Below are 27,752 nucleotides of genomic sequence, written 5' to 3'. Positions count from 1 at the left end.
CTCAGGCTGAAGTGTAATGGCACAATCATTGCTCACTGCAACCTCCACTCCTCCCAGGCTCAAGCAATCCTCCCACCTCAAGTAGCTAGGACTACAGGCATGCACCACCACACCCAGCTAATTTCTGTATTTTTTATGGAGATGGGGTTTTGTCATGTTGTGCAGACTAGTCTCAAACTCCTGGACTCAAGTGATCTTCCCTCCTCGACCTCCCAAAGTGCTGGGAGACAGGAATGAGCCACCATGTCCAGCCAACAAATTACAGTGGAACTTTAAGGTAAAGTATCATATGGGTTCATACATTCTTGTCAAATTTGGAAAACGCACACACATATTTACATACCTAAAGTTGTGAGTTAATCCTTGAACTTTGGAAAGCTGTCATCTAAAAATCAGTTCTCTTTCATGCTTTTCAGTCAAATTAACATCTTGGATAAATTTGATGACAAAAGTTTCCATATCACAAAATGGTTTATTGTCAATATCTTGGTTATATTATTATATGCTCTTAGTCCGTTTTGTGTTGCAATAAAAGAATAACTGAGACTGGGTAATTTACAAAGAAAAGGGGTTTATCTGGCTCACAGTTCTGTAGGATGCAAAGTTCAAGAGTGTGGTGCCGGCTTTTGGTAAGGGCTTTTCTGCTGAGTCGTAACATGGCAAAAGGTCAAAGGGGAAGTGGACACGTGAAAGGTAGCAGATGTGTGCAAAAAAATTCACAAGATCTTCCTCAAGAAGCAAGAGAAGAAAAAGCGAGGAAGCCAGATTATTTTTAACAACCCACTCTCATGAGAATTAATCTATTCCCAAGAGAGCAAGAACTCACTCACCCACTCCCTCCCCAGAGAGAGCATTAATCTGTTCACAAGGGATCCACCTCCATGACCCAAAGACCTCTCACTAGGCTCCATCTCCCAACACTGCCACACTGAGGATCAAATTTGAACATCAGCTTTAGGGTAGACAAACCACATCCAAACCATAGCATGCTCTCATGAAGATAACTCCATAAAAGACTTAATAAACCACATTTAGATTTCCAAACATGTAGTTTTTCAACTTAATGTACTCTGGGAAAACTTCTGATGAGAGTTTTGTCAAGCACCTAAATGTGCCTAACTTACAGAGAGAATCATTACACCTTAGAGAAATTCATCAGGAAGCTGGATAACTTTGGCCCCCTGTTGGGTAAAGAGTCAACTCTCAGTGCTTTGAAAAGATTTAATCAATTATTCTAGGAACCAAGAGCTTGAGAGAAAATCCACTTAACTCTTTCCTCTCAATGAAAACTACTAGATGAAGAACTTTCCAAAATTAAAATTTTAGAATGTCCAATAATGCCCTGTTACTTATTGAATTTATACTATCAGTCAACTGAAAATGTTATTCCTAAAGCTGCTACTTATGCTGGATGTTCTGCTAGTCACGCAAGTTAGAGTGACTGCAAGAATACTTGCATGCTAAAACAGATCCACAAACAATAAATCCTGTGAAAATATCATAAATATTATTTATATCTCCATAATAGAAAACACTTAAAACAATTTGAAAACTATTTCATTTAAATTTAAATAAGTATATTAAGCTCTCAAAAAAAAAATTAATGGAACTTGAAGATTATACAATATCTGTACCTATTTTTCCTGAAACTTACTGCCCTATTACCACAGCTCAGTACTCAATGTCCTACTCTTACCACAAACTACCCCACTTAAGTCTCATTTCAGGAAAAAATCTATTTTTGGTCATTTATACTTTACCATGAATTTAAGGTAATACATGACCTCTCCCAGGAACATTTACTTTTCATACAAACTATGAAAAACATATCTTATGAGGGGTGTTAACAACTTCATTTCCTGAAGTTTGTGAGTTCATACTATTTCTGATGCCTAACTTTTTAAGCAAATATTTTTTAAATGACCTACTGAGAATTATAACAGTAATTTTGCTATTAAAACTTATATATTTAAATTCTGAAACCAATGTCTATTTTGGCAACGACAAAAAAGTGTTACTGTTCTTAAGTAATAGTGTATGAACACTTGTCTCTGATTATTCATCTAAAATAGTCACAGGATGGTACCAATGAGACTTATCAAATAAACACCTACTCTGTTATTTGGCTATTGATTAATTTTAAAGATGCTGATCAAAAAAGAATCTGAAAAATAAAAGAACTTGGGATGGATAAATTCCCTCTGGAAGAAAAAACAATTGATAACTACCCTTTAATCACATTTCCATATGAAAGAAAATCAGTATAAAGGTATTGAATACATGTCTAGTTTCAACCACCATTATATCCTAGCATATATTGAGGCTCCAACTGCCTACACTCTTTGAATTTTTTCCCTCACAACCTCATGTTATATTCCAGTCAGCAAATACCCTTGTTCACAGTTATTCTTTGGCTTTAAGGTCAGAATTTTCCAATATTCCTAATATATTTTGTGTAAAGGGAAGGGTAATTCTTATTGTGGCTCACTATATTCTAGGCACCATGCCAACTGCTCTACAAATAATACCTCATTTAATCTTCACAGTTACTCCATGACCTAGCTTTTATTCACTATTTTTTACTTACAAAACTCAAAAATTATAGGTAGAAGAACCAGGATTTGAATGCCCGTCAGTCTCACCTGAAAGTCCAATCTCTTTTCAAAAAAGCTACAGGTAATTAAATAGTAACATCCCAACATATATATTTGTGAAAATTTTAATCAGGATGGGCTCAAACTCTATAACCAAATTCTCTAACCAGGGTACAGGGTCATCCTTCGAAACTGAAGTGAGCTAAGTTTTCAAAGAAAAATTTAAAAAAGAAAGATTTGTTGTGTAGCTACTGTATATGTACATAGTGTATATGTACCTTTGCACTACCTTTGACTTGCAGAAAAAAATCAAATACTCTCCAGATCCCTACTTAACAGTCTCATGCTCTCTGGTAATGCCTTTTTCTGTGCTTAAATATATATTTAAACATGCATACACAGACACACACACAGAAGGAGCTTGGAATGTAGGTGTACCCCTTAAACAGCAGGCATCTAACATGTGCTAAAATACTGTGACTATAAGCAGACAGGGTTTGAGCTGATATTGTCTCCCAAAACAAACAAACAAACAAGCCTCCGCTACATTATGGAGCACAGTGATTGCCAACACTGTCTGGGAGTATCTGTTCAAAACCGAATTAGAGGGGAAATCACCACCTGCTGGGTGCTGATTCAAAACACTGCTTCCCACGGCACCTGCTCTCTTTCTGCAATTTCTCCTCTGGAAGAAGTGACACAGGTTTTGACAAGGCGGCTGGTTTTCCCAGTGCTTTCAAATGCTCTGTGACAAGTCATCAAAAACTTTAAAGTACCCCATTCCGCCTTTAAAAAGGGAGTCCTTAGATGTGTCCACTAAGAAATTAGTGTGGGTTAGCTCTACCATCACTGTGGCCTGGATGCTGGTCGCTGGGAGACATTCTCCCTAGTGGGGCTCCACAGGGACACAAGCTTCCCGCCTCTGCTCTCCTGACCCAGCTGAACCCAAAGCCCTGGTGGCTGAGCCAGTGCTCTAAAGGAGCTGACTCCTGTCCAGTTTTCACAGAGAACCCTGCTCCTGTCTGCAGGACAGGATTTAACAGCTACAGATCTAGAAGGCTGAGAAAAGTAAGGTCAAGTGTACAAAAACCATGATGGACAGAAGTTAAAATGGCAAGATTTCAGGGACACCCAAAAGGCTCCCCACAACCAAATATTCCCTTTGGTTAAACATTTTAAACTGCACATATAAAGGGTCATTCCTTGGTACCAACCAAACTTACCTTTTCCAGGAAAAAGCTATTTATACCAACAGCCTTTCACACTTTAGTGAGAGCTGAATTTTCTATTCTTCTCCCAGACAGCTTTTAATAGGGGAAACTCTCCAAGTAGACACCTCGGGGGTGGGAAAAGCTGCAATAAGAGTCCAACACACCCACAGGCAAAATCTCCCCTACTTCATAAGGGCTGTCCTTGCCATCAGCTGGCTCAACGACTCAAGGGTTAAGTAGTCCAAACAGGGTGATCTCAGCCCTTAGCCTTTTCCTGTGCTCACAATTTGCACATGGCGTGTCCACCATATAGTCCAAAATGCAAATATAGAGAGTTGAAATTTAAAGCAATCCTTTTTGTTTCTTGTTCAAAAATCTCTGTAAGTGGAATAATAGGCAAGACATTTTTGCACATGACGTGTCCACCATATAGTCCAAAATGCAAATATAGAAAGAGTTGAAATTTAAAGCAATCCTTTTTGTTTCTTGTTCAAAAATCTCTGTAAGTGGAATAATAGGCAAGACATTTAAAATTTGTTAATTAAAATAACACTTAGAGATTACCTGTAGATTTCATATCTACCTTCATTTTGGTCTTCCAATTAAGGCAGGTAATTAGAGATGATGGTCAAAGGGTACAAAGTTTCAGTCATACAAGAAAAGTAAGTCTTTGAGATCTACTGCACAGCATGGTGGCTACAATTAATAATAACGTATGTTTCAAAATGGCTAAGAGAGTAAATTTCAGACATTCTCAACACAAAAACTAAGTATGTGAGGTGATGAAGTTAATCATCATTGATTTAATCATTTCACATTGTATACATGTATCAAAATATTACATTGTATCCCATAAATAGATACAATTATTATTTTCCAATTTAAAAAGTTTTAACTATTTTTGAGCCAAGAACAGTTTCATTAAAATTAAAAGTTAGCAAGAGAAATATAAATTAACTTCTAATTCGTCTGCTACTTTTTCTTCCCTTATATGGTTTTTAGCCACTATTCCATGCCATATCAATCTAAATCTCATCCGTGTAATCTCATTATATTTTGAATTCCTAATTTTTAAAAAAAGTCTTTTAAAAAAGACAGATAATTAGCAGCTAGTCGTATATGGAATGTGAAGGTTATATGAATAATAAAACATACAAAAGTATATAAAGTAGCTTTCAGATTGAGAGTGCAATCTCTGGAACCACATACACTACAGCTAATTCCTGGCTCACCATTCTCTTGCTAGCCGTATGACTATGGGCAAGTTGATAACTTTACTTTTCATACAAACTATGAAAAACATATCTTATGAGGGGTGTTAACAACTTCATTTCCTGAAGTTTGTGAGTTCATATTACTCCTGATGCCTAACTTTTTAAGCAAATATTTTTTAAATGACCTACTGAGAATTATAACAGTAATTTTGCTATTAAAACTTATATATTTAAATTCTGAAACCAATGTCTATTTTGGCAACAACAAAAAAGTGTTACTGTTCTTAAGTAATAGTGTATGAACACTTGTCTCTGATTATTTATCTAAAATAGTCATAGGATGGTTACCAATGAGACTTATCAAATAAACACCTCTCAAGATATCAGCTCCCACATTTGTAAAATCAGGATAAAAATCGGAATAAAACTGTTGGGAGGAGTAGAAGATAATGCATGTACCTAGAAATGCCTAGCATGTTCTAAGTAATTAGTAAATATTAATCTTTATTATATGTATTACCATCTTCATGAACAGCATCTCCCTTTCAAAATGTTTTAAGTAAACCAACTTTAACAAAATCAATTATATTATTATGTAACTACTTGATCATTATCATGTGTTAGCATGATAGACATAGCAGATAGTTTATGTACTTGACTAATCAGAAGGACCCCAGCAGCCTTTTCCAACAAAGGTTTCTCATTTGAACCACAAAACAAAAACACTCAAGAACAACTATTTTCTCAGTTCTCACAGTGAAGAACTGGTATCCTTCTAGACTCACTGGAGAGTTAATTCGTTACATATAATGGGTGCCCTAAGGCATGAGGGCTGAATTCTTTTACAGAATTCCAGTTGTTGAAAGCTGCTAGAACTCCACTCAGAACCATCGTCCTGTTAGTTTACCCACAATTCTGGTAACATTGATTCTCTTGTTTCTTTTTTTTTTTTTCTTTTTGAGATGGAGTCTCGCTCTGTCGCCCAGGCTGGAGTGCAGTGTCGCGATCTAGGCTCACTGCAAGCTCCGCCTCCTGGGTTTAGGCCACTCTCCTGCCTCAGCCTCCCGAGTAGCTGGGACTACAGGCGCCCGCCACCACGCCCGGCTAATTTTTTGTATTTTTAGTAGAGACGCTGTTTCACCGTGTTAGCCAGGATGGTCTCGATCTCCTGATCTCGTGATCCACCTGCCTCGGCCTCCCAAAGGGCTGGGATTACAGGCGTGAGCCACCGCGCCCGGCCAATTCCCTTGTTTCTTGCCTACTGCATATTCGAAATAGCATATCTGAAGTGGAAATTGCTACGATAGACGAATGAGAGCCTGATCACAGGGGAGGAATCGAAAAGTTTTATTTCAAAATACACTCAGTGAGCCAAGAGCAGTTGCACACACCTGTTGTCCCAGCTACCGAGGAGGCTGAAGCGGGAGGACTGCTTGAAGCCAGGAGTTTGACACAAGCCTTGGCAACATAGCAAGACTTCATCTTGAAAAGAAAAAAAAAAAAAAACAACAGTGCATCAAAAAAGAAGAGCAGTACTGGCCACTTGATGAGAGAAAAGTGGCTCTAAAAGCCTCAGGAGTTGACCAGGTACAGTGGCTCACGCCTATAATCCCAGCACTTTGGGAGGCTGAGGCGGGTGGATCACCTGAGATCAGCAGTTCGAGACCAGCCTGGCCAACATGGTGAAACCCCGACTCTATAAAAATACAAAAATCAGCCGGGTGTGTGATGGTGGGCACCTCTAATCCCAGCTACTCGGGAGGCAGGAGAATTGCTTGAATCTGGGAGGTGGAGGTTGCAGTGAGCCGAGATCGTGCCATTGTACTCCAGCCTGGGTGACAGAGTAAGACTCTGTCTCAAAAAAAAAAAAAAGCCTCAGGAGTTGATGAGGGCCTCACTGCATGAAAACACAGCAGCTTTGATGCTTGTAAGGTCCTCTAAGTCAGCAAAAATGATTAAATTCTCCCCAGTGCACTGCACCTCCCACAGGGACTAAACCTTCAAAGTTCTTCAGGAGATGATACTAGGCAATTCTGATTTCCCTGAAAATCTGTGAATTTTAATTTCCTTGATAATTTACAGATAAGTTATAAAGGTAATCTATGTATACCTTTACAATTAGGCAAAAACATTTTTTAAAGATACTTAATTTTAGAACAATTTCACTCCCAGATGGTTCAACTTTTAAACATCTTTTTTTTCCACACTTAAAAGAGTAAAGCTGCCACATTGATTCGTTCTCCAAAGTTTACAGATAGGTAGGCCTTTTTTATGTTCTAGTTATTGTCTTTGGTGTTAAGGGGCATGTGTTCAAAATAGTGAGAAGAAAATTTAGAGAAAAAAATAATTAAGCACTGAAACTCAAGAGGAATAAGAGAAGGGTTTACGAAAGTGAAGGAATTTAAGCTTCACCTTCAAGGCTAGGGATAATTTCCAATAGCAGAGCGGATAACATCAAGAGGCATTCTAAACAGGACCAACATTCCCAAAGAACAAAGACCAAGACAGCCTGACAACAGCAAAGGGGTTGGGGCTGGGGGGTGGGAAGGTAACAGGAATGGAGCCAAATGACCCAGGATCTTCAAAGAGAGAGAGAATGAAGTGTCTGGGCTTGGTACACCAGGCAGTAAAAGTCCATTGTAACTTCCCAGAAAAGGGGAGGAATGCTTCCTTATTCATTCAACAAACACTGATGAAAACAAGTCTTCACATTATGAAAAGTACTGTTCAAGGTGACATAAGGGATACAGATGCCCGATAAGCACAGATCCTACCCTCAAGCAGCCTATTAATAAGGCAGCATTAGAACATAAAAACACAAGACTGAAATTGGTAGATACCATAAAAGAAGGCAAAGTATCTTAGGAGATCAGTGTTGAAAAGTCTGGCAGAGGAGACCAAGTAAGCCTTCAGGGAGGAGGTGAAATGGTGAAAGCCAAGTATTTTAGGACGATAATACAGGATCGATTGGAATTACAATAGTGGCTACCATTTATTGATCACTCATCAAATTAAAGGTGATTTAATTATATATCTCACTTAATAGTCTCACTAACTCTACCAGGTAGCCATTAGGTCCATTTTACAGATAAGGAAACAGCTGAAGCTCAGATACTAAATTACTTGTTCAAGGTCACACCATACTGATCAGGACTAAGATGGAAACACAGATCTCTACAATTCAAAAACTCAAGTTATTTCTAGAATATTGTATTTGTAATCTCTACAGTGAAAAACATATTTACTGAGTTCGATTATTTAACTTTTATATATAGACATTTTAATTTTAGAAACAGGGTATTGCTCTGTCACCCAGGCTACAGTACAGCAGTATGATCATCACTGTAACCTTGTCCCGCCTCAGTTTCCCAGGTAGCTGGGACCATAGCGGCATACCGCCACACCCAGCTAATTTTAAAACTTTTTGTTGGAGTCTGCTATATTGCCCAGGCTAATCTCAAACTCCTGGGCTCAAGCGATCCTCCCACTGCAGCATCCCAAAGAGTTAGGATTACAGGCATAAGCCACCTAACCCAACCACACATATAATTTTAATAGAATTTTATAGACAACTCTATTTTCAGTCTTTAGAATTCTTACCTGGCTAACATCATTCAAATATTTCTGGATAGAATTATTTGGCTGTTACTCACTAACTCAATTATTTTCTTCAACTAAAGATAGAGAATACAGTAATTTGTTTAAGTAAGATTACATACTTTTCATGAAATGAAAGAACATTCTGAAGGAACCAAATAATCAGAAAAGCAAATTGGAGATGAATAAATGTGTTCTATTTGAAAAAACAACAAGAAAAAGTTTAACCAAATATGGATTTTTCAGGGGCAGATGAGAAAGCCCAGAGGTAAAGAAACCAGCTATGAAGCCACCATTGTGATTCAGATGTGTGATAGAATGAGCCAAGCCTAGGAAATAGAAGAGAGGAAGAGATGAATTCACAAGATATTTTTATGAAAAAAAAAAAAAAAGTTAAGACTATAACCAATATTCTGCCATGCAGAGGAATGAATACAAAATAAAAGGCTCTGTTCACATAAGAATTTTTAAGTCAAGGTATACATTCATGAGACATCTAGAGAAAAAGAAAATATAATGTGTCTAGTCATCAGAGATAGGGCAGAAAATGTCAACTGATCACTGGAATTCAGAGCCTTGAAAGCCAGAGAAGATTATGCCGGCCAGAGAAGGAAGGAAAAGGTCTGAACTCCAAGCACAGGGAACATTCTAGACCTACAATTCCACCAAATGGTCATTTTAAGGAATGATCAGAAGACTCAAAGAAGTTCAGAACTAGAAGGATTTTCAGAAATCTGTGTCTGTTTTTCAAAAACAAAACCCACTATTTTTTAGAGCAGTTTCAGATTCACAGCAAAACTGAACAGAAGGTACAGAGATTTCCCACATAAGCTTTGCCCCACACATGCATAGCCTCCCCCATTATCAACATCCCCCACCAGAGTGGTACAAACCTTACGACTGATGAACCTACATTCTCGTGTGTCTGTTTTACAGACTTGGAAAGTACAAGCCAGTGTACTGAAGCCCCTCCCCACCCCGCAAGGTTCCACAGCTAGATGCTATCAGATCTACAACTAAAGTGCCTGGGTCTCAATTGTGTATCCTTCCCAGATAAACCACAATGCATTCAATGAAGCACAAATGGGCAGGTACACATTCCCTGACATTCTTTCCACAGGATACCTAATTTCAACTTGGCCTGTAAAAATAACTACTGTCAAGCACCAAAACATCTGAACTTTCTTTAGGATGCTTTTCTTTCAGACAGTCTTCAGTATTACCAGCACCAATGCCTATTTTCTAGACTCTACATGCTAATCACTGTGTCCCAAAATTTCTCTATATTAATTAGTAGTTTAATGCAACACTCAGTCAAATATAGCATTCATCTGCAGACTGAAATTATGATTTTTTTTCTTGCTGGAGACAGATCTATGGAAATGTTTTCACTAATAAAAATCCATATTAGACCTTTGCCTAGCTCAAGAGATTTCCCACAGCATTTTTAAATGATTATCTAAAGGTTAATAATACAATGTTGACTGGCTAATCATTTCAAACAGGGCAAGTGCATATCCTGATGATGGCCACAGTTTGCTTTCCTTGACAAGAATAAGGCAGTGTACTTCCCCAGGGATATTTTAAAATTTGATGAAGGTAAGCTTCTCAAGGGCAGGGCTCCTAAGTTCTATTGCTCTTGTAGCTTTCACAAAGACATGGACAGTGATGAGTTCACAGTACTCAACATACACATGCTGAATGAATGACTTTGAGATTATAATAATGATTGCCTCCTAAGAAGTCAAAAGTTAAAAAAGGAAAACTCTGCTTATAAAGACACAAAACTAAAACACATTTCTTGTTTATTCCTTGGAAAATTTATTATTATTATTATTATTTGAGATGGAGTTTTGCTCGTCACCCAGGCTGGAGTGCAATGGCGTGATCTCGGCTCACTGCAACCTCTGCCTCCTGGGTTCAAGCGATTCTCCTGCCTCAGTCTCCCGAGTAGCTGGGATTACAGGTGCTTGCCACCAAGCCCGGTTAATTTTTTTCGTATTTTTAGTAGAAACGAAATTTTACCATGTTGACCAGGCTGGTCTCGAACGCCTGAACTCAGGTGATCTGCCTGCCTCGGATTCCCAAAGTGCTGGGATTACAGGCATGAGCCACCATGCCTGGCCTCTTTGGAAAACTATTAGAAGCACTTAAGTTTCTCGCTACTTACTGAAGAAAAAATAATCTCCCTCAAAATACCACAATATACAGATCTTGAGCTCCTTCACCAAATACAATAGGAATTGTTACAACCTACTTTCTTCCCTGAGTCCAAAATACAAACTTAATCCATAATCTCAAGGAAACATGAATATGTTTTTTTCTACCAGAAAATTAATGGAATTACTCTTTCTGGTTAATCTCACATCTTCAGCTAATGGGATTAGGGGTCTATCTCCTCCAGTCTCTGAGACCACAGAGAAGATATCCTTATGTCAATTTCCAAAATCATCAAGAACACTGATTATATCCTTCCACTAACCACTGGCATCATTCGAATAAAGTATGTCCCTTTTTAGACACAAGTGCACTTTTCAGATATATGCACTTACTTCACTACGTCACCCCGATGTTTCCAATATGCCTTCACATTCACTTTAACACATTTCTTCACTTATCTCAATCAAATAAAAAGGCTAATTTCTCTCCATATTTGCTTAGAGAAACTTTGCTTATCAATGTAAAATATATGATATATAAAGATAATAAGATAAGGTAAAAATGACAGAAGATTTATCAAAAAACAATAGATGGTAATTAAAGATACTCTGAATCTGAACCTGGGTCTACTCCACAGCTTACTGCATGGTTCTGACCCTGCAGAATTCATTCGTAAGAGCTATCTGGGAATCTCATAAAAATGCAGACTCAAGGGCTTTCTCCCCATAATACAAATCATTTGTTTTTTTGGGTTTTTTTTTTTTTTTTGGGTTTTTTTGAGACGGAGTCTTGCTCTATCGCCAGGCTGGAGTGTAGTGGCGCGATCTCGGCTCACTGCAACCTCGCCTCCCGGGTTCCTGCCTCGGCCTCGCGAGTAGCTGGAACTGTTACAGGCACGTGCCACCAAGCCCACCTAATTTTTGTACTTTTAGTAGAGACGCGCTTTTACCATATTGGCCAGGATGGTCTCAATCTCTTCACCTCGTGATCCGCCCGCCTCTGCCTCCCAAAGTGCTGGGATTCAGGAGTGAGCCACCACGCCCAGCTCCTATAATACAAATAATTAAAGCTATTGTGGGGCTCAGGAATCTGTATTTTTTAACAAGCATCTTAGGTGACTCTGAGGCAGGGTCAGAGCCCAGCCAAGCTCATGGTAAACTAGTGGAAAAGAAGGTAACACAACGTGCTAGACTAAACCAGCATAGAGAGAGCCTGAATTTCCATTCCAGGACTACCTCTAACCAGCCATGTGACCACAGGCTTAACTTCCCTAGGTCTCAATTTTCTTACCCACAACAGACGGGGGCTGGACTGATAGCAAACATGCCTTTCTGCTAGGAAATTCCATGACATGAAAAACAACAACAAAAAGAAGTAGGCTTATAAGTGTGGACACTATTATTTTCCTAGAAAAGAGTATCTGAAATATTCATAAGAGGTAATGTTTATTCAAGAATTTCTACATCACAGAGAAGGAGTCTCTATCTATACCTTCAGCAGGCCAGATACCTAGTTCAATGTCAAATTTTAGACATTTGAATGAAATCTCTTCTGTCTCTCTCCCTCCTTCCCTCTCTCTCTCTCTCTCTCTCACACACACACACACACACACACACATTTCTTTCTGAGGCTGTGGGGCAGTCCATTAGGCGGACAGTTGAAAACTTTATATGAATCTGGATTATGAGAGCAGTTAATTTGGATATTTTTCCAGACTTTAAAGACCTTGGCATCATTAACCACCTTCCAAAAGAACAAAGACACCAGTTAAGTGGCACCTTTTTAGGAAATAACTACCAGCAGCTACTCTCGTCTTAGACTTTGCTTTGCGGGAGGAAGGCCTGACTATACAAAGAGAGCCAGAAGTTGCAGCCAGAGTGTCTCAACATTTAAAAAATCTGTATAGTTTGCTGGAGCCAAGATTAAACATTTATCCTTCCCTTGCAACCACTTTGGTTTCTAGGGAACTCACTGTTACAGCTGAGGCAGGCTGAGGAGAAGTACATTCGTAGACACACACACAACACACACCAAAGTTAACTGAAAAATTTCAAAGTGCCTTTTTATGCCTTTAACTCAAAAGATGAACACATTTCAAGGTGACCCAATCCTCAAGTGACAGACAGTGTTTTAAAAGGGCCAGAGCTCTCCACTTAAACAATTTCTGGTGACATGTTTAAATCGCATCCTCAAGGGCTCTGTCTGCTGTCTCATTTGCTAGTCTTTCTTTCCTGGCAGAGGCATCCCATTTTAAATAAGTGCTTGAAGTTTTTCTTCCTTCCTAATAATTAAAATCCACCGGGCTTAGATGCTTTTTAAAAAAAAAATGTTTTTTAACTTAGCAGGCACCGCAGAGGACTTTTAATTATTTAATTATACCACAAACCCAAATTATTACTTTATAGTTTTTCTATTTATCAAACAGTATCACAATAATAAAAGACAGCCTCATCATTTATGCTTACAAGCAAAAAGTAAAAGACTTCTAAGGTAAAATCAAAGTAGTCAGCATTCACAAAAGGATGCCCCAGTTAAAATCTAAAATGTACATAATTATTGATTCAGTGTATGTATTTCATACATAGGCTATGAAGGATTTTTTTTCTTTCTTCATGAAAACATTACTCTTAGCCATTATAGTATAATGAGAAGATTACACTAGATACCTGAAAATTGAGTTTCTATAGTTAATGAAACATGCCAGGCTGCTTTTGTTAGTCCCTTTGTAGAAACTACTCCGTCAGAAATATCCTCTCCAAAAAACCCTCCCTGGACCGTCTGTGAATTCGTCTTTATCCTTCCAATCCCACCACGTTCCTGTTGTCAGTTTTAACATGCTGTGTGTGGTGATTTACATAAACATCTTCCTTAGTTGCCTGTGAGCTCTGGGAAAGCAAAGACCAGGTCAGGCTCACCTTGGCATCCCTGCCATGACCATGAGCAGCAAGTAACAAGTGCCAGGAACAGCAGGCACTCCACATAAAGGTTTTTAAAATATTCTTATATATTTACATTTTAAAAATTAAAAAAACAAATTATTCTGGCCCCCTTCCCCTTCCCAAACGATTGTCCTAAACCGCTGGGGTGGGGCACTGAAGAGGACGTGAACAACGGAGTCATTTGAGCCAGGTTGAAATGGGGGCACCACTATGGCCCAGAGTGGGCCAAACAGTATGGGGTAGCCCAGAGTCCAATCAGAACAAGGAGGGGATCTGCACAAAGCGGGAGCAAGACATGGGGAGTGGAAGCGCAAGCAGGGTAAGGAGGGTATCCACCTGGAGAGGGAGGAGAGGCGGCCGGGCACAGAGCTCCACAGTCCCACACTAAGGTAACAGGGAGATTTGTGTAGGCAGCAGCCTGCTGTGGGGGACGAAGCACCAGCGGGATGAGGAAGGCAGCCTCACAGGAGGGAGGCCCAGCTCAGGGGTCAGAGCCTGAGAACAGTGAAAAGAACGTCTGCTGGGGCCAGGGGAAGCACATGGAGTGTTTCAAATATGGAAAGGGAGAAAACTGGGATAAATCCTGTGGTGCTGGACCAGAACTGGTGGTATTAGTGTGAACTCATGGTTTTCACTATGTAGATACAGAGAGATGATAGGTAGATGAATCTAGAAGTGTGTGTGTGTATACAGTACACACATTTTTCAGCTCTGCCAGCTGAGGGCCTTGGGAAGAGAGTCACCCATCACAATGAGCATACCTAGTGCTCACATCTTGGCTTCTCAGTATCGTTATCCACTGAAAAAAATGCTCCCTGGAGAACTGGCTGACTTTGGTGCTGGGAAAGGGAAATTATAAGATAAGCCAGAAATACCTTGTTGAAACACCCACCCCTACCCCAGTCTGTGGAAAAACTGTCCTCCACAAAACCAGTTCAGTCCCTGGTGCCAAAAAGGTCTGGGACCGTTGGTGTAAAGCAAAGGGTAAAAAACCTGTAATCAGAAGTTCTGCATTTGAGTCTTGACCTCAACTCTTACTAGCTCTGAGGTATAATAAGCAAGTTTCTTGTGTTTTCTGAGCCTTAGTTTTCTCATCCATGAAACGAGAATGATAATGCGTAGCACAATGGATTCCTGGGAGAATTAAAAGAGATTATGTTAGTAAAAGCACTCTATGAAACCTAAAGTAACGTATGTATGTTAAGTATTAAATATTAAAGAGAAAAAAATTAGATTCAGACATAAAACCCACATTAACTTAAAATTACGCAAATCAATTTTATTGTTTAAAGAAACCTCAAATTAACTCCAGTTGGGAAATTCCCTGTAGAAATCTAAAAATTTTTAAATTCTCTTACCACCTGAGCTAAGAGCTAGAGTCAAATTTTCATATGCCACCTAATGAAGAATACACTGCCTTATGTTTTAGTTTTTTGTTTTATGTTTTAGTCAATTCACTAGGAATTGACTTTTTTAACTTAAAGGCAAAATTTAAAGCCCTCTATCTCAATAAAACGAAATATGGGGACTTTGTAAGGTGTATTAGGTCACTTCTCACTTGTGACCCATAGATTCCTTAACTGTTTATCTTGTTTACAGCTAAAGAGATTCCAGTTCTATTTTTCAGGAAACTACTAAGAGAAACTCCAGATGTAGAAATCAAGGACAAAAAAGTCACTTCAAATTAACAAAATTATCAAATACTTCACTATTTCTACTTAATTTTTTTTAACCTAAAGAACAAGAGCCTGGCACAGTGACTACAGCCTATAGTCCCAGCCACTTCGGAGGCCACTGAGGGAGAACTGCTTGAGCCCAGGAGTTCAAGATCAGCCTAGGCAACACAGCAAGACCCCATCTCTTATTTTAAAAATTTTTTAAAAGAATACATCAAGAAACAGGATTGTGCCGGGTGTGATGGCTCATGCCTGTAATCCCAGTATTTTGGGAGGCCGAGGCAGGTGGATCACCTGAGGTCAAGAGTTCAAGACCAGCCCGGCCAACACAGTGAAACCCCATCTCTACTAAAAATACAAAAACTAGCCAGACATGGTGGCGCATGCCTGTAATCCCAGCTACTCAGAAGGCTGAGACTGGAGACTCGCTTGAACCCAGGAGGCGGAGGTTGCAGTGAGCCGAGATTGCACCACTGCACTCCAGCCTGGGTGACAGAGTGAGACTCTGTCTCAAAAAAAAAAAAAAAAAAAAAAAAAAAAGAAACAGTATTGGTTTTTAAACCTAGGAAGCTGAGGCCAGCCCAAACACTGGAGTATGAAAGATGACGTTTCACAAAACTGCAAGAGACCAAAACAAACACACACACAAAAGCCCCACTCTGTTCACCCTGAGGTCACTCCCTGGTCACCATCACATGATGCTCTGAGGCTCACCAGTATATCCACATGAAGCAGTTCCAGAGGAAGTCTGGTTTTGACATGCCATCCTTGAAAACTTCACTAACATCTAACCCTACTCGCACAATCTACCAAAGTTTGGACTTTTCCATTCTCCCTCAGGATAAACTGCATCTTCTCTGAAACAAACTGCAATGGTTAAGATGTGGGTTATGGCAATAAAACAGTAACCTTTATGTTTTAAACAGACAAATCAAACCTAAAAGAGTAACATTAACATTATTCACCAGTTATCTATTTGACTTTTCTGACATTAGGGTGTAGTGCTCCCAGTTAGCACCAATCGACACAGAGTGGTTGTTTAAGCATGTAGCGTTATTAGCACCAGATCACCTGGGCTTGAATTCTGGCTCTGCCACATTAGCTATACCTAACTGGTTTTCAGCAAGTTACTTAAAACTCCCTGTACCTCAGTTTGCTCATGTGTAAACATGGATCATGCTATCTCCCTCACAGGGCCATTGTGGACTAAATGAGAATTTCAAGCATTCAGCATAGTGCCTTACAAGTAGCTAGAGCTCTGGGTTAACACTATCATTATACCCAGCACCTAAGCACAGTGTCTGCACACAGTAGGTATTAAATAAGGTGAAGAATTATTATGCAAACAGATAGCCTTGCCTATCGTTGAGGTTTAAGATGCCATTCTAGGCCATGCACAGTGGCTCATGCCTATAATCCTAGCACTTTGGGAGGCAGAGGCTGGAGTATCACTTGAGGCTAGCAGTTTGAGACCAGTCTGGTCAACATACTGACACATGGTCTCTATTGAAACAATAAATAAATAAATAAATAAATATCCATTCCAAAAATTAAACGTTAACTTTGCAGTGGAAAATCACCATCACCCAAATCAGAAACACTCTGTACCCAAGTTATACCTTAGCAGGAATGCCAAAAATGAGCTCCCTGAATCCCTAATTCGTAGGTTCTTTTAAAAGGAAATTAAAAATTATAATGCAAAAGGACCAGGACATTCTGTTTTCACAACCCATTTAAAGCACAGTCTAGGTACATCTATCTGATTTTTAGACAAAAATAAATGAAAAATAATTGCACATCACACTTGCATTTATTTTAATTGTAGCTCTAGCTTGATGTCCAGCTCCTGAACCAGACCTCTTAATAGCTCTGTGAAGGCAGTGACCATCCCTGATTATCTTGTACCCCCAGCCTAGGGGAATACTACCCAGTACAGATTGGTACTCAATAACTACCTAAATAAATGTGCTTCTTAAAATAAAAAAATCCCACCAGCCTGGCCGACATGGCAAAAACCCGTCTCTACTAAAAATACAAAAATATTAGCCAGGCGTGGTGGCGAGCACCTGTAATCTCAGCTACTCGGGAGGCTGAGGCAGGAGAATTGCTTGAACCTGGGAGGCAGAGGTTGCAGCGAGCCGAGATGGCACCACTGCACTCCAGCCTGGGCAACAGAGTGAGACTCTGTCTCAAAAAAAAAATACAAAATCTTATCATGGTTATTTTTCAGATATCTTTGAAATGTTCCTTTTTGTACAGAAGAGTTTTCAGACACACAGAGACAGAGCAGGGAGATCCTTAGAAGTCATCTAATAACACCCCCATTCTCCAGACGCCTCCAAAGATAACATTTGCAAGGAAGTTACACTGTCTACATCCTTTATAGGCTTCTTGAGATATCTCTGAAGACAGATGTAACAAAACTGAATCTTAATAATACTCACAAAGAGAAAGAAGGTGCCAAGCTTCACAGCACCTGTCCATGCAACCATACACGGGGACCAGGTAGATTCCCCAGTTCCCCCAAGTAAGAAGCAGCTCTCAATTCATTCCTTCATTCAACACTTTTTCTTTTTCTTTTTTTTTTTTTTTATCTTTTCTGAGACACAGTCTGTCTCCAGTTTGTCATCCAATGGAGTGCAGTGACAATTCCGGCTCACTGCAACCTCCACTCTCTGGGTTCAAGCGATTCTCGTACCTCAGCTTCCCAAGTAGGTGGGACTACAGGCATGCGCCACCACGCCCAGCTAATTTTTGTATTTTCAGTAGAGAGGGGGTTTCACCATGTTGGCCAGGCTGGTCTCCAACTTCTGATCTCAAGTGATCCGGCTGCCTTGGCCTCCCAAAGTGCCAGGACTATAGGCATGAGCCACCATGTCCAGCCTCAAGCCATTTTTGAGGGCCTTCTGTGTACCAAACACTATTCTAGGTACTTGGGACACATCAGTGAACAAAAGAAAGATCACTACCCATGTGACACCTACATTTTAGACAATAGTTAAGTGGCATCTAATAAAATAGAAGAATATCTGTACATTTTAATAGACTATATAGGGCATAATAGTCTAGGTACAAAATTTGATAGTACCTTGGAGATCATTAAGCCAATGGTTCTCAAACTTGGGTATGCTTCAGTACTACCCACAGGACTTGTCAAAACTCAGAATGCTGGGCCCCATCCTCTAATATTAAAGCTAGAGGGTACATTCCCTATTTGGAAAACATCTTTCATACGTCCAAATGCCAATGTTTTCCTTAAAGACTTTTTAATCATGAGGGTCAGGCTGAAGGAACTCTATGTTTTTTTAAGTCTATGAACTAGAAGTATATACAGCAAATCATAAATAACAGTGATTGGACTAGTAATAATTCTACGATATTTTTGTGCTAACTGTATTTTCTAGAATTTTTACAATAACCATGAATTCCTTTTGTAATAAGAAATGGGAACAAAAATGTTATTTTAGAAATTAGTTACACTGTTTATTAAAAAGACTTTCAATTAGAAAATTACTTTCAAAATCATCAGTTAATATACTGCATAAATGAATACTGATTTTTTTCCGTAGTACCTAATTCAAATAACTTATTTTAGCATTTCAGTTTAAACCTGTTTGGATTAAGGATTAATACCTGTGAAGGAAAAAAATCTGATTTTAACAAATAAGCTAATAAAAACAAAGCTATGATCATTTCGATAGCTGCATAAAAACCACATTTACTATTGTTCTACCTGGCAATTATTTATGTCTATACTTTTACTTTTCAACAAATGAATGCAAGTGATTGATTCTAATTACTGCAAAGAAATAAATTTAAAAATGGTTCAATTATGTTTTTTGGAAGAAAAATTTAAAACTTCCAAGTTTTGGGAAATTTAGGGCACATCCTTGATGTATGCATAATCACATGGTCATATTACTGGAAATATCAAGGTAAGACACCGCCCCAAACCCGTCCCATATCCACCACCTTCAAGGATATTCCAATCTAAGAAATATGCCGTTATTAAGACCACGTTCCAGAGATGGGACTAGAGTTTAAAACATAATCAGCTAGAGGACAGTGACTAAAACAAAATCAACTAGGTTAGGAAATCAACTGTCTTTAAAATGATAGATTTACTCTCTTACCATTCGACAAAAATTCTAGAACACCTCTTGGAAGTGCAGACTGTTTAAGTACAAGTCACTTTTAAGGGGGGCGAAAAGGAACTACCTGTATGTGTTACATATAATTTACAGCCAATTTTCTCAAAATTAGCCCCTAAAACCATAACTCCATATACTATCTATACTGAAGACTTACTAGGTGCCCACAATATACCAAACTACTTTACATGTATCCTCCTATTTAATCTCCTAACGGCCTTATAAGGTAACTACCACTATAATAACCACTTTACAGATGAAGAAACTTAAGCGCAAAGTTATTAATTTGTCCGAAGTCACACAGGTAAGAAGTTAAAGATCCTGGATACACAGACATCCAAGCTATAATACTTAAACGAGACGCTTAAACCTTATCTTGATCATGGTTTTGCTGTTTGAATTATAAATTTTTCACATGTTAAGAAATCTGAACTAAGGTTTCTTGCCAATATTTGAACAAATATAAAAAAGAAGAAAACTAGGAAATAATACAGGTACTTTAACAAATCTTTGTAACTCTAAAATCCCATGCAATCTGCAGTGTTACATTTTGAGCACAGAAGGCTGACAACTTTTCCACGAGCACGGCCACTTCAAGGTTACGGTTAAAATTATCTACGGAAATACTGCATTAAATTACACAAGTATTCTACTAAAAGGAGGAGAAGGAAGGTTTTTATCTGGTTTTACCTGCTTGGGGGTTGTTTGTTTTGGGTTTTGTTTTTTGGGTTGTTGGGTTTTCCAACCAGCGAGCTAGAGAGGACGAAAAGGCAGGAAGATAATAATCTAACCCTTTCCTACTCCTTCCGCATACAAGAGTAAAAGCTTAGGTGCAAAGGCAAGCGGCGCGAACGTGTCGGGTTCGGCCTTTACTTGGGGTGAGTGCGGACCAGACGCCACTGCTTCCCGCCCCAGCGAAAACCCTTCGGGGACCCACAGCCAGGGCAACGGGCGGCAGCAGGCACCGCGCTAGTCCCGGCGGCGCTGAACGCGAGGGAGAGGGGATGGGGAGCCCCGCGGGCCCCTTACCGAGCTCGGTGCCCCGATTGTGCGCGGACATGGCGTGGGCAGCTCCGAAGCTGCCGGCTGGTAGGCGCCCGCCTCTGCGCCGCGCGCGGCCCTTCCTCCTTCCCGCCAGCTGGAGCGCTCGCCCCGCCCCTGCCCGCTCCCGGGGCGGAGTCGCGGGCCCGGGCCACGAGGTCACGACCCTAGGCCTATTGCTCCGCAAGGAAATCTCGCTGCTCCCCTCCCCCGTCTTCTCCACGAGGTACCGAACTGGAACGCTAAGTAGCTCCCGGAAATAATGCTACCAACACCCTTTTAAAAATACTGAAGTTGCCAATTGCACGTAATAAAAATATTCCTAGAAACTTTTAACTGTAAGATTATATAACAAGAAGGAAGAGGATCCAAGTGCAGAGCTCTGCAACTTAAGATCTGAAATGTCAGCAGGGATCCCATATCCTTGTTAGGGAAACCACGGAGCAATCAAGGGCCCCAGGGCACACTGACTTTTCTAATCTACACTTCATGAAAAGAAGCAGCTATGTGGCCTGAAGAAGGCAAGGGTTTAGGAGTCAGAAGACCTGGTTTCTTAGCCAAGCCCAGGCAATAATTAAATGTGTGACTCTGGGCAAATTAACTGCTTTTCTGAGCTTCGTTTTTCTCATCTGTAAAAGAAGACCTTGACAATTTCTTGGTTCTTTAAGATTCTATGATTCTATAAAGGTAAAATGCTTCAGCCTGATTTCTCTGTGACCAAGAGGTTAAAATCGTCGAGTCACTCCACAACCTCAATGTAGTTAACTTATCTGTACTCACGTTTAGAGGCACCTCTGCTATGAAAACAGAGTACAGTTAGTTATGATTTGTCTACCATGAGCCAGTTATTGTGCTAGGTGCTTTCATACATCATATATAGATGTATGATAGCATTTGAGTCTCTGAACAATCCTGCCAATAATGTATTTTATCTCCATTGCTGTACCTTTAGACATCAAAGTTCTGAATAGAAAGGCATCCTGGTATAGTGGAAATACAGTGGGCTCAAAATGAGCTGAACCCATTAATATACCAGCTCTTCCATTTAATAAATGTAACTTGGTGGTTCTGGAAATAATAGTCTGTCTACTTACCTGTAAAGTGGAGATGATCAAAATATGTTCACCTTGCAAAGCTGTTGAATGTATGCAAGGCACCTAGTACATAACATGGCATACAGTAGATGCCTAAAAAATGGAAGCTGTTAATGTTATTGTCAAGTTCACACAGTAATTACTGAGCTGTTTTAAATAGGAATAGTAATATTTGTATACTCCTTTACACTGAGCTTTCAGCCTTGTCCACACACAGCCACTGTTGAATGTTTCGGATGTGTCTAGATCCTATTCATACATACTATATAGCACTTTTCTTTTTTATATTAACCTTGAAAAAGAGAAAACCAGGCCCTGAAAGCCTGGAGCTGGCCTGAAACTCACAACTGGACCATGGTTTTCCCTGGTTAAACATATACAATTTCACAGAACAGCATCAGCCAAGGCCATTGTGACCATAATGAATCAACAAAAACATAATCATAATCATGTCTGATAATAGAAAACCGTGAATATTGTTCAAATAGCCCCTATCCTAGCTATTATGACTTCTTTACCAATCAGTTCTAGCTTCACTCCATTCCTGTGTTTTAGATAAGAATTAAGATGCACTATTATTATCACCAGTTCCTACCATCATCCAGTCCAGATCCTTCCTTGAACTTTCCCCAAATCACCTATGACAGGCCCAAATCCTACGTCGTTTCTAACATCCTCTTACTGAGACACCTCACATTAGGTCCCCATGGGAAGCATTCTCCCTTGTTACAATAAGTCAATAAACACAACTTTGTCCACTTGTAGGTGTGTTATTGGTGGTCTCTGGCTGGAGATCATTCACATCTCTAGAAGATACAAAGGCAATACATGAAATTCTATTTTTAGAAGTAGACACAACTCCAAACCAGATTCCATACCATTCATTACATAAATGTTTGTTTGTTTGTTTTTAAGTTGTGATATCCTTAGTTGAAAAATCAGAATTAGGGCAGCCTCTTAAAGCAAACGTTTTAGCAATGTATCAGTCAAGAATTTCTCAAGGACTTTTTCTAAAATGGACCTGTTGAATGTATTAATCTCAAATTAATCTCTGCAGTTTAAAAGTATGTTAATTTGGCAACATTAGGAGAGACAACAGGGATAGTATGCAAAAAATGAGTTTCTTTCACAGAGAAATGTTCCTATATTTCACTTTGTGAAGATTCCTTTTAAATTTATTGCCTTATGAAACTTCTAAAGTATCCCTAAGGCAAGTCCCCTCAAAGAAAGAGCTATAGACCACTGCATGGGAATCACCCAAGAGCTTTTTCTAAAGCAGTTCTGGGCTTCCTCACAGCCCTACTCAATCAGAATCTCTAGGACCCTGGAATCTGTAATTTTAATGTTTCTTCAAACAATGTTTATGCAAACTAAATGTAAAGAACCACAAACGAGAAGCAGAGGAAAATAAACTATGCATGCCAATCTGGAGCCATAGCCCAAACTGACTCTTACAAGAGTAAAATTGCTTTTAAAGTATTACATTTTTTTAAGCCATGTAAATTTTGCATGCTATTCCTATTCATTGATGTTTTTCAATGTAAATTTTAAACTGCCAAATAAATTACCTAATTATCTTCCCACCCTCACTCCTCCTTTAATTAAAATTAAAGCTCTAGGAATACGTAATATTTATCTTGAAGCTTCTAAGAACCTACCAGTTCTGGGAGATAGGAGTAAAACAAATTTTAAGTTCCAAAGGGCATAGATCATTTGTGTTTGGTTCATCATATGTAGGATCTAGTACAGTAGTTGGCAATTAGTAGACTATAAATATTTGTTAGATGAATCAGTGTATATTGTTGTCTTTGTTACTTTTCTTATACTGCCTATTGTTTGATCCAGTCAAATTTCATTTCATATAGTGTCTACTCCTATGATTTCTAAGAGCAATTATTCACAAGTTCATTAGGTAAATAACCACTTAGACTACAAACTGTCAGCCAGCATTTCTTTGTCTTGCCATGTCTGCCATGCCCGCCATGTCTCACTCTTCAGTGGAGGATGGCCTGCTACATATGAGATAACAGGAAAACAGTCTTCCTGGTCTGACATGGATTACTGGGAGAGATTAAAAAGATTTGGTGAGGGACTTGTTTCAACAACTATTGAGCACTCACAACATACCAGGTCAGATGGAGAAAAGTGTAGGAGCAGGGAGGACTAGGAAGAAGTATGAATATTAGAGTCAAAATATTTTAGAACTGGAGGGAGACTAATAGAACATCCAATTCCTAGTTCATGGTAAAATAAAAAAAAAAATAAGAATTATACAGTCTTTTATGACGCTAAATTTATTCAATTTAAATAACACTCCTTCATTCTGAGACGTTGTTCACTACCAATTTGAATTTTAAAATGTCGTTTTATAAAGATTGTGGTGATAGATAATTATTTTTTCTTTTTTAATAGCCTCAGTTGGCTAGAAGCCAACCATTCCATCTCCTCTCCCCCGTTTTAAAGTCTATTGGCCACAGAATCCTAAAGTTTGGGAATCACTGATAGAATATATAATACTCGCTAATATTAAGTGCTTCCTGTGAATTAAGTCCTTTCCATAAAGTATTTGGTATTTCATATTTATAAGATTTTTCCTGAAAAAAATCTGTGTGTGAGAACTCTTTTCTCCCTGTACAGATAAACTGAGGCTAAGAGAGATTTGCCTGTAAGTACTAGAGGATTGCTTAAAACCTGGCAATATATAATCATATAACAATATATAACCTTAGACTACACACTACTATTCCCTACTATCTCTTGGAAGCTAAACTTATTAGACAAACCATTAAACCTCTCTGAAATTCAGGTTTTCCATATATGCAACGGAGACAATTACCTATCTCATTGGATTACTGGGAGAGATTAAAAAGCGACACATATGTTAACATTGAAACCTAACATAAGGCACTTGTATCATTTCCATACTTGTCCTTAAACTAAAATCAGTTACCTTCCACTTGACCATGTTCTATTCTCTCATTAAAGTGATTCAATCTATAAAGTATTATTATTGTTCATTAGCTATCATTTAGATGCATACTTAGGCCTTGTTTCCAAAGGTAAATTTGTTAGATGCCTCCAAGAACTCTACTGATCTAGTCACCTCAGTCTAAGTGACACTATAGCACACTTGCAATTAAGCATTTCTATATTAAATAGATAACCAAAGAAAAGCTAGGCCTCCTCTTATCTGAGAATGTTCTTGCTTTAACAATGTTTTCATGGGTAACCCCCCCAGTGTAGCAGACAGACATGCACAGTAACATATAGTAACCGCTTTTTAAGTTGTTAATCCCCTAGGTGTAAAGCATAAGCAAGGTAGCTAGTTGAGAAATATTTTCCATTGGTCTGCTTTTTCAATGCCTCATCTTGTTGTTGCTCCCTTTTGAAAAATTGCATCCATTTTTCCCCAACCTTGGTCTCAAAGAAAAGGCAGCTAAATACTTCCATGGAATTTGAGCAAGAGCAACTACTAAAAAATGTAATCTATAATTTGTTATAAATTATGGTGCATCTTTACTATGGTATTTTGTAGACATTAAAAAGAATGTGTTGAACTTTACTGACATGAAAAATATTCTGAAGAGAATTGAATGACCACACTCAATCCTCGCTTTCTGGAAGAAACCTCTGGATGACACTAAAATAGAGAAGTAATTGATTCATAAAAAGGCAAATTACTAATATTAGGTGGGAACTTGGGATACCATGACCTACTGGAAATTAGGACCTAGAGAGGAGACTCCAGAGGATGAATGGGATGAGAAGGCAAAGTGAAAGCTGGATTCTTCCTGGGTAACTTCAGTCTCACACCGGCTGAAGCTGTACACGGGTTCACTGGAGAGGTAAGAGCTTTGTCTTGCCATGTCTGCCATGCCCGCCATGTCTCACTCTTCAGTGGAGGATGGCCTGCTACATATGAGATAACAGGAAAACAGTCTTCCTGGTCTGACATGGATTACTGGGAGAGATTAAAAAGATTTGGTGAGGGACTTGTTTCAACAACTATTGAGCACTCACAACATACCAGTCACCTTTCCAATCAATGAAGCTGAAAAGCACGCAACAAAATTTCAAATAGTGTTAACAAGTATGAATAAAATAGGACTAAGTAAGAAGTGAGAAGAGATGGAATACAGACCAGCTGGAGAACTGAATGCAAAGAAAGGATCCAGCCAAGCAAACATTTAGGTAAGAGTGAACCAAGTAGCAGAAATATCAAGTAAAAAGGACTTGAGACAGAAATGAGGCCACTGTGGCTACAGCAGGGCAAGCAAGGGAAATATGAAAAAGTCACAAAAGGTATCAAGAGCCAACTAATCATAATTTGATATAATGGGAAGCCATTACAGATCTTAACAAGGAAATCACCTCATCTCTTCAAATCCTAAAGCAATTACCTTTCCTACTGTGTGGAGTATGGATGGGACAAGAGCCAGACGAATGAGTAGGGGCAAGAGGGAGCAGTTGTGAAGGAACTGAGAAATAAAGGTAGCCTGCCTAGGGTGGTAACAATGGAAAGGAGGCAAAGCACAGCTTCGAAGAGCCCATAGGACTTGCATATAGACATGGGGATGAGAGAGAACAGAGTCAAGGATTTCCATGTCTTTTAGTCTGAACAAGTAAGTATAAGTTAGTGCCAGGTGGAATGGGGAAAGGTTGAGGGAGAAACAGGTTTGATTAAAAAAATCAAGACTTACAATAGGTAAGTCTGAGTGTTATGAAAGGTTAAGATGGAGCACTCAACTATGCTGTCAAACTCTGGTGCTCAAAGAGGCAGGCCAGGTAGACAACATACAGACAACGACGTAGAACCTATCAGATGATCTTGAGTAACAGCAGACGATATTTTTCTTTAGAGAACAGAGCTAGAAAGTACAGCCCAGATCTGAAGTCAAGAAAAAAAAGAGGAACTGGCAAATACAACAGTCAGTAAGGTATAAAAAGACCCTGCCGGGCACGGTGGCTCACATCTGTAATCGCAGCACTTCGGGAGGCCGAGGCGGGTGGATCACGAGGTCAGGAGATCAAGACCATCCTGGCCAACATGGCAAAACCCCATCTCTACTAAAAATACAAAAATTAGCTGGGCGCAGTGGCGTGTGCCTGTTGTCCCAGCTACTCAGGAGGCTGAGGCAGGAGAATCACTTGAACCTGGGAGGCAGAGGTTGCAGTAAGCTGAGATCGCACCATTGCACTCCAGCCTGGGTGACAGAGCAAGACTCCATCTCAAAAAAAAAAAAAAGACCCAGGAGTGTAGTTTCATAGAAGCTAAAAAAAAATCAAAAACAAGGAAGTGGATGATTATTGAATGCTGCTGAAGGTTTAGTAAGATGAGAACAGAAAAGTGACCACTACTCTTCAAAGTACTTGAAAGTTTTGTTAAATTCTACTGTAGGATTCTACCATTACCAAGTGTGGTAAGCAGACTAATGACTAATGGCCCCCACAAAGATGTCCACTTCCCAATCCCCAGAACCTGTGAATATGTCATCCTATATGGCAAAAGGGACTTTGCAGATGTGATTAAACTGAAGATCTTGAACTGGAAAGATTATCCTGGATTATTCAGGTGGGCCCGATATAATTACAAACCTCCTTATAAGTAAAAGAAGGCAGCAGGAGATAAAGAGTCACATTCAGAGTAAGAGATTAAAAAACGGACACTGCTGGACGTAAAGAAAGAGGAAGGAACCATGAGCCAGGGAATGCAGCTGGCTTCTAGAAGCTAGAAAAGGTAAGGGAACAGATTGTCCTGTAGAGCCTCTAGAAGGCTTGCAGCTCTGCTGACACCTTAATTTAAGCCCAGCAAGACCTACTGTGGACTTCTGACCTCCCAAACTGTAAGATAATAAATTTGTGTTGTCTTAAGGTACACATTTGTGGTCACTTGTTACAGCAGCAGCAGGAAACCAATACACAAAGGACTGTACCTGTACAGGGTCATTAGACTTTTATGAAACCTAAGTAGAAATTCCCTTGGTTCATAAATAACAAGCAACTTCATGAATCCAATCTGATGCGTACAAAGCTGTATTGAGGGTAAATCAGACTCTGATTAGAGTCTGAGCAACT

At 39.3% G+C, this 27,752-nt stretch overlaps 1 protein-coding gene across 3 annotated transcripts in view; it reads right to left on the bottom strand.

Annotated features, from left to right (window-relative positions):
• DERA (deoxyribose-phosphate aldolase) overlaps positions 1-21,176 on the bottom strand; it is a 294,170-nt gene extending 272,994 nt beyond the window's left edge. For all 3 annotated transcript variants that reach the window (XR_010127771.1, XM_063672467.1, XM_054445157.2), the window contains exon 1: positions 20,572-21,176. Coding sequence is in view for 2 of the 3 variants with exons in the window: in XM_063672467.1 (XP_063528537.1) it covers positions 20,572-20,602 (31 nt within the window). In the remaining variant the exon portion in view is untranslated. The remainder of the gene's footprint in view (positions 1-20,571) is intronic.
• Between the last annotated feature and the right edge of the window lie 6,576 nt (positions 21,177-27,752).

This window comes from Pongo pygmaeus, chromosome 10, assembly GCF_028885625.2.
Source record: "Pongo pygmaeus isolate AG05252 chromosome 10, NHGRI_mPonPyg2-v2.0_pri, whole genome shotgun sequence".
NCBI lineage: Eukaryota > Metazoa > Chordata > Mammalia > Primates > Hominidae > Pongo > Pongo pygmaeus.
Note: the sequence above shows the minus strand (reverse complement) of the source record. Positions and strands in the feature narration are given on the sequence as shown.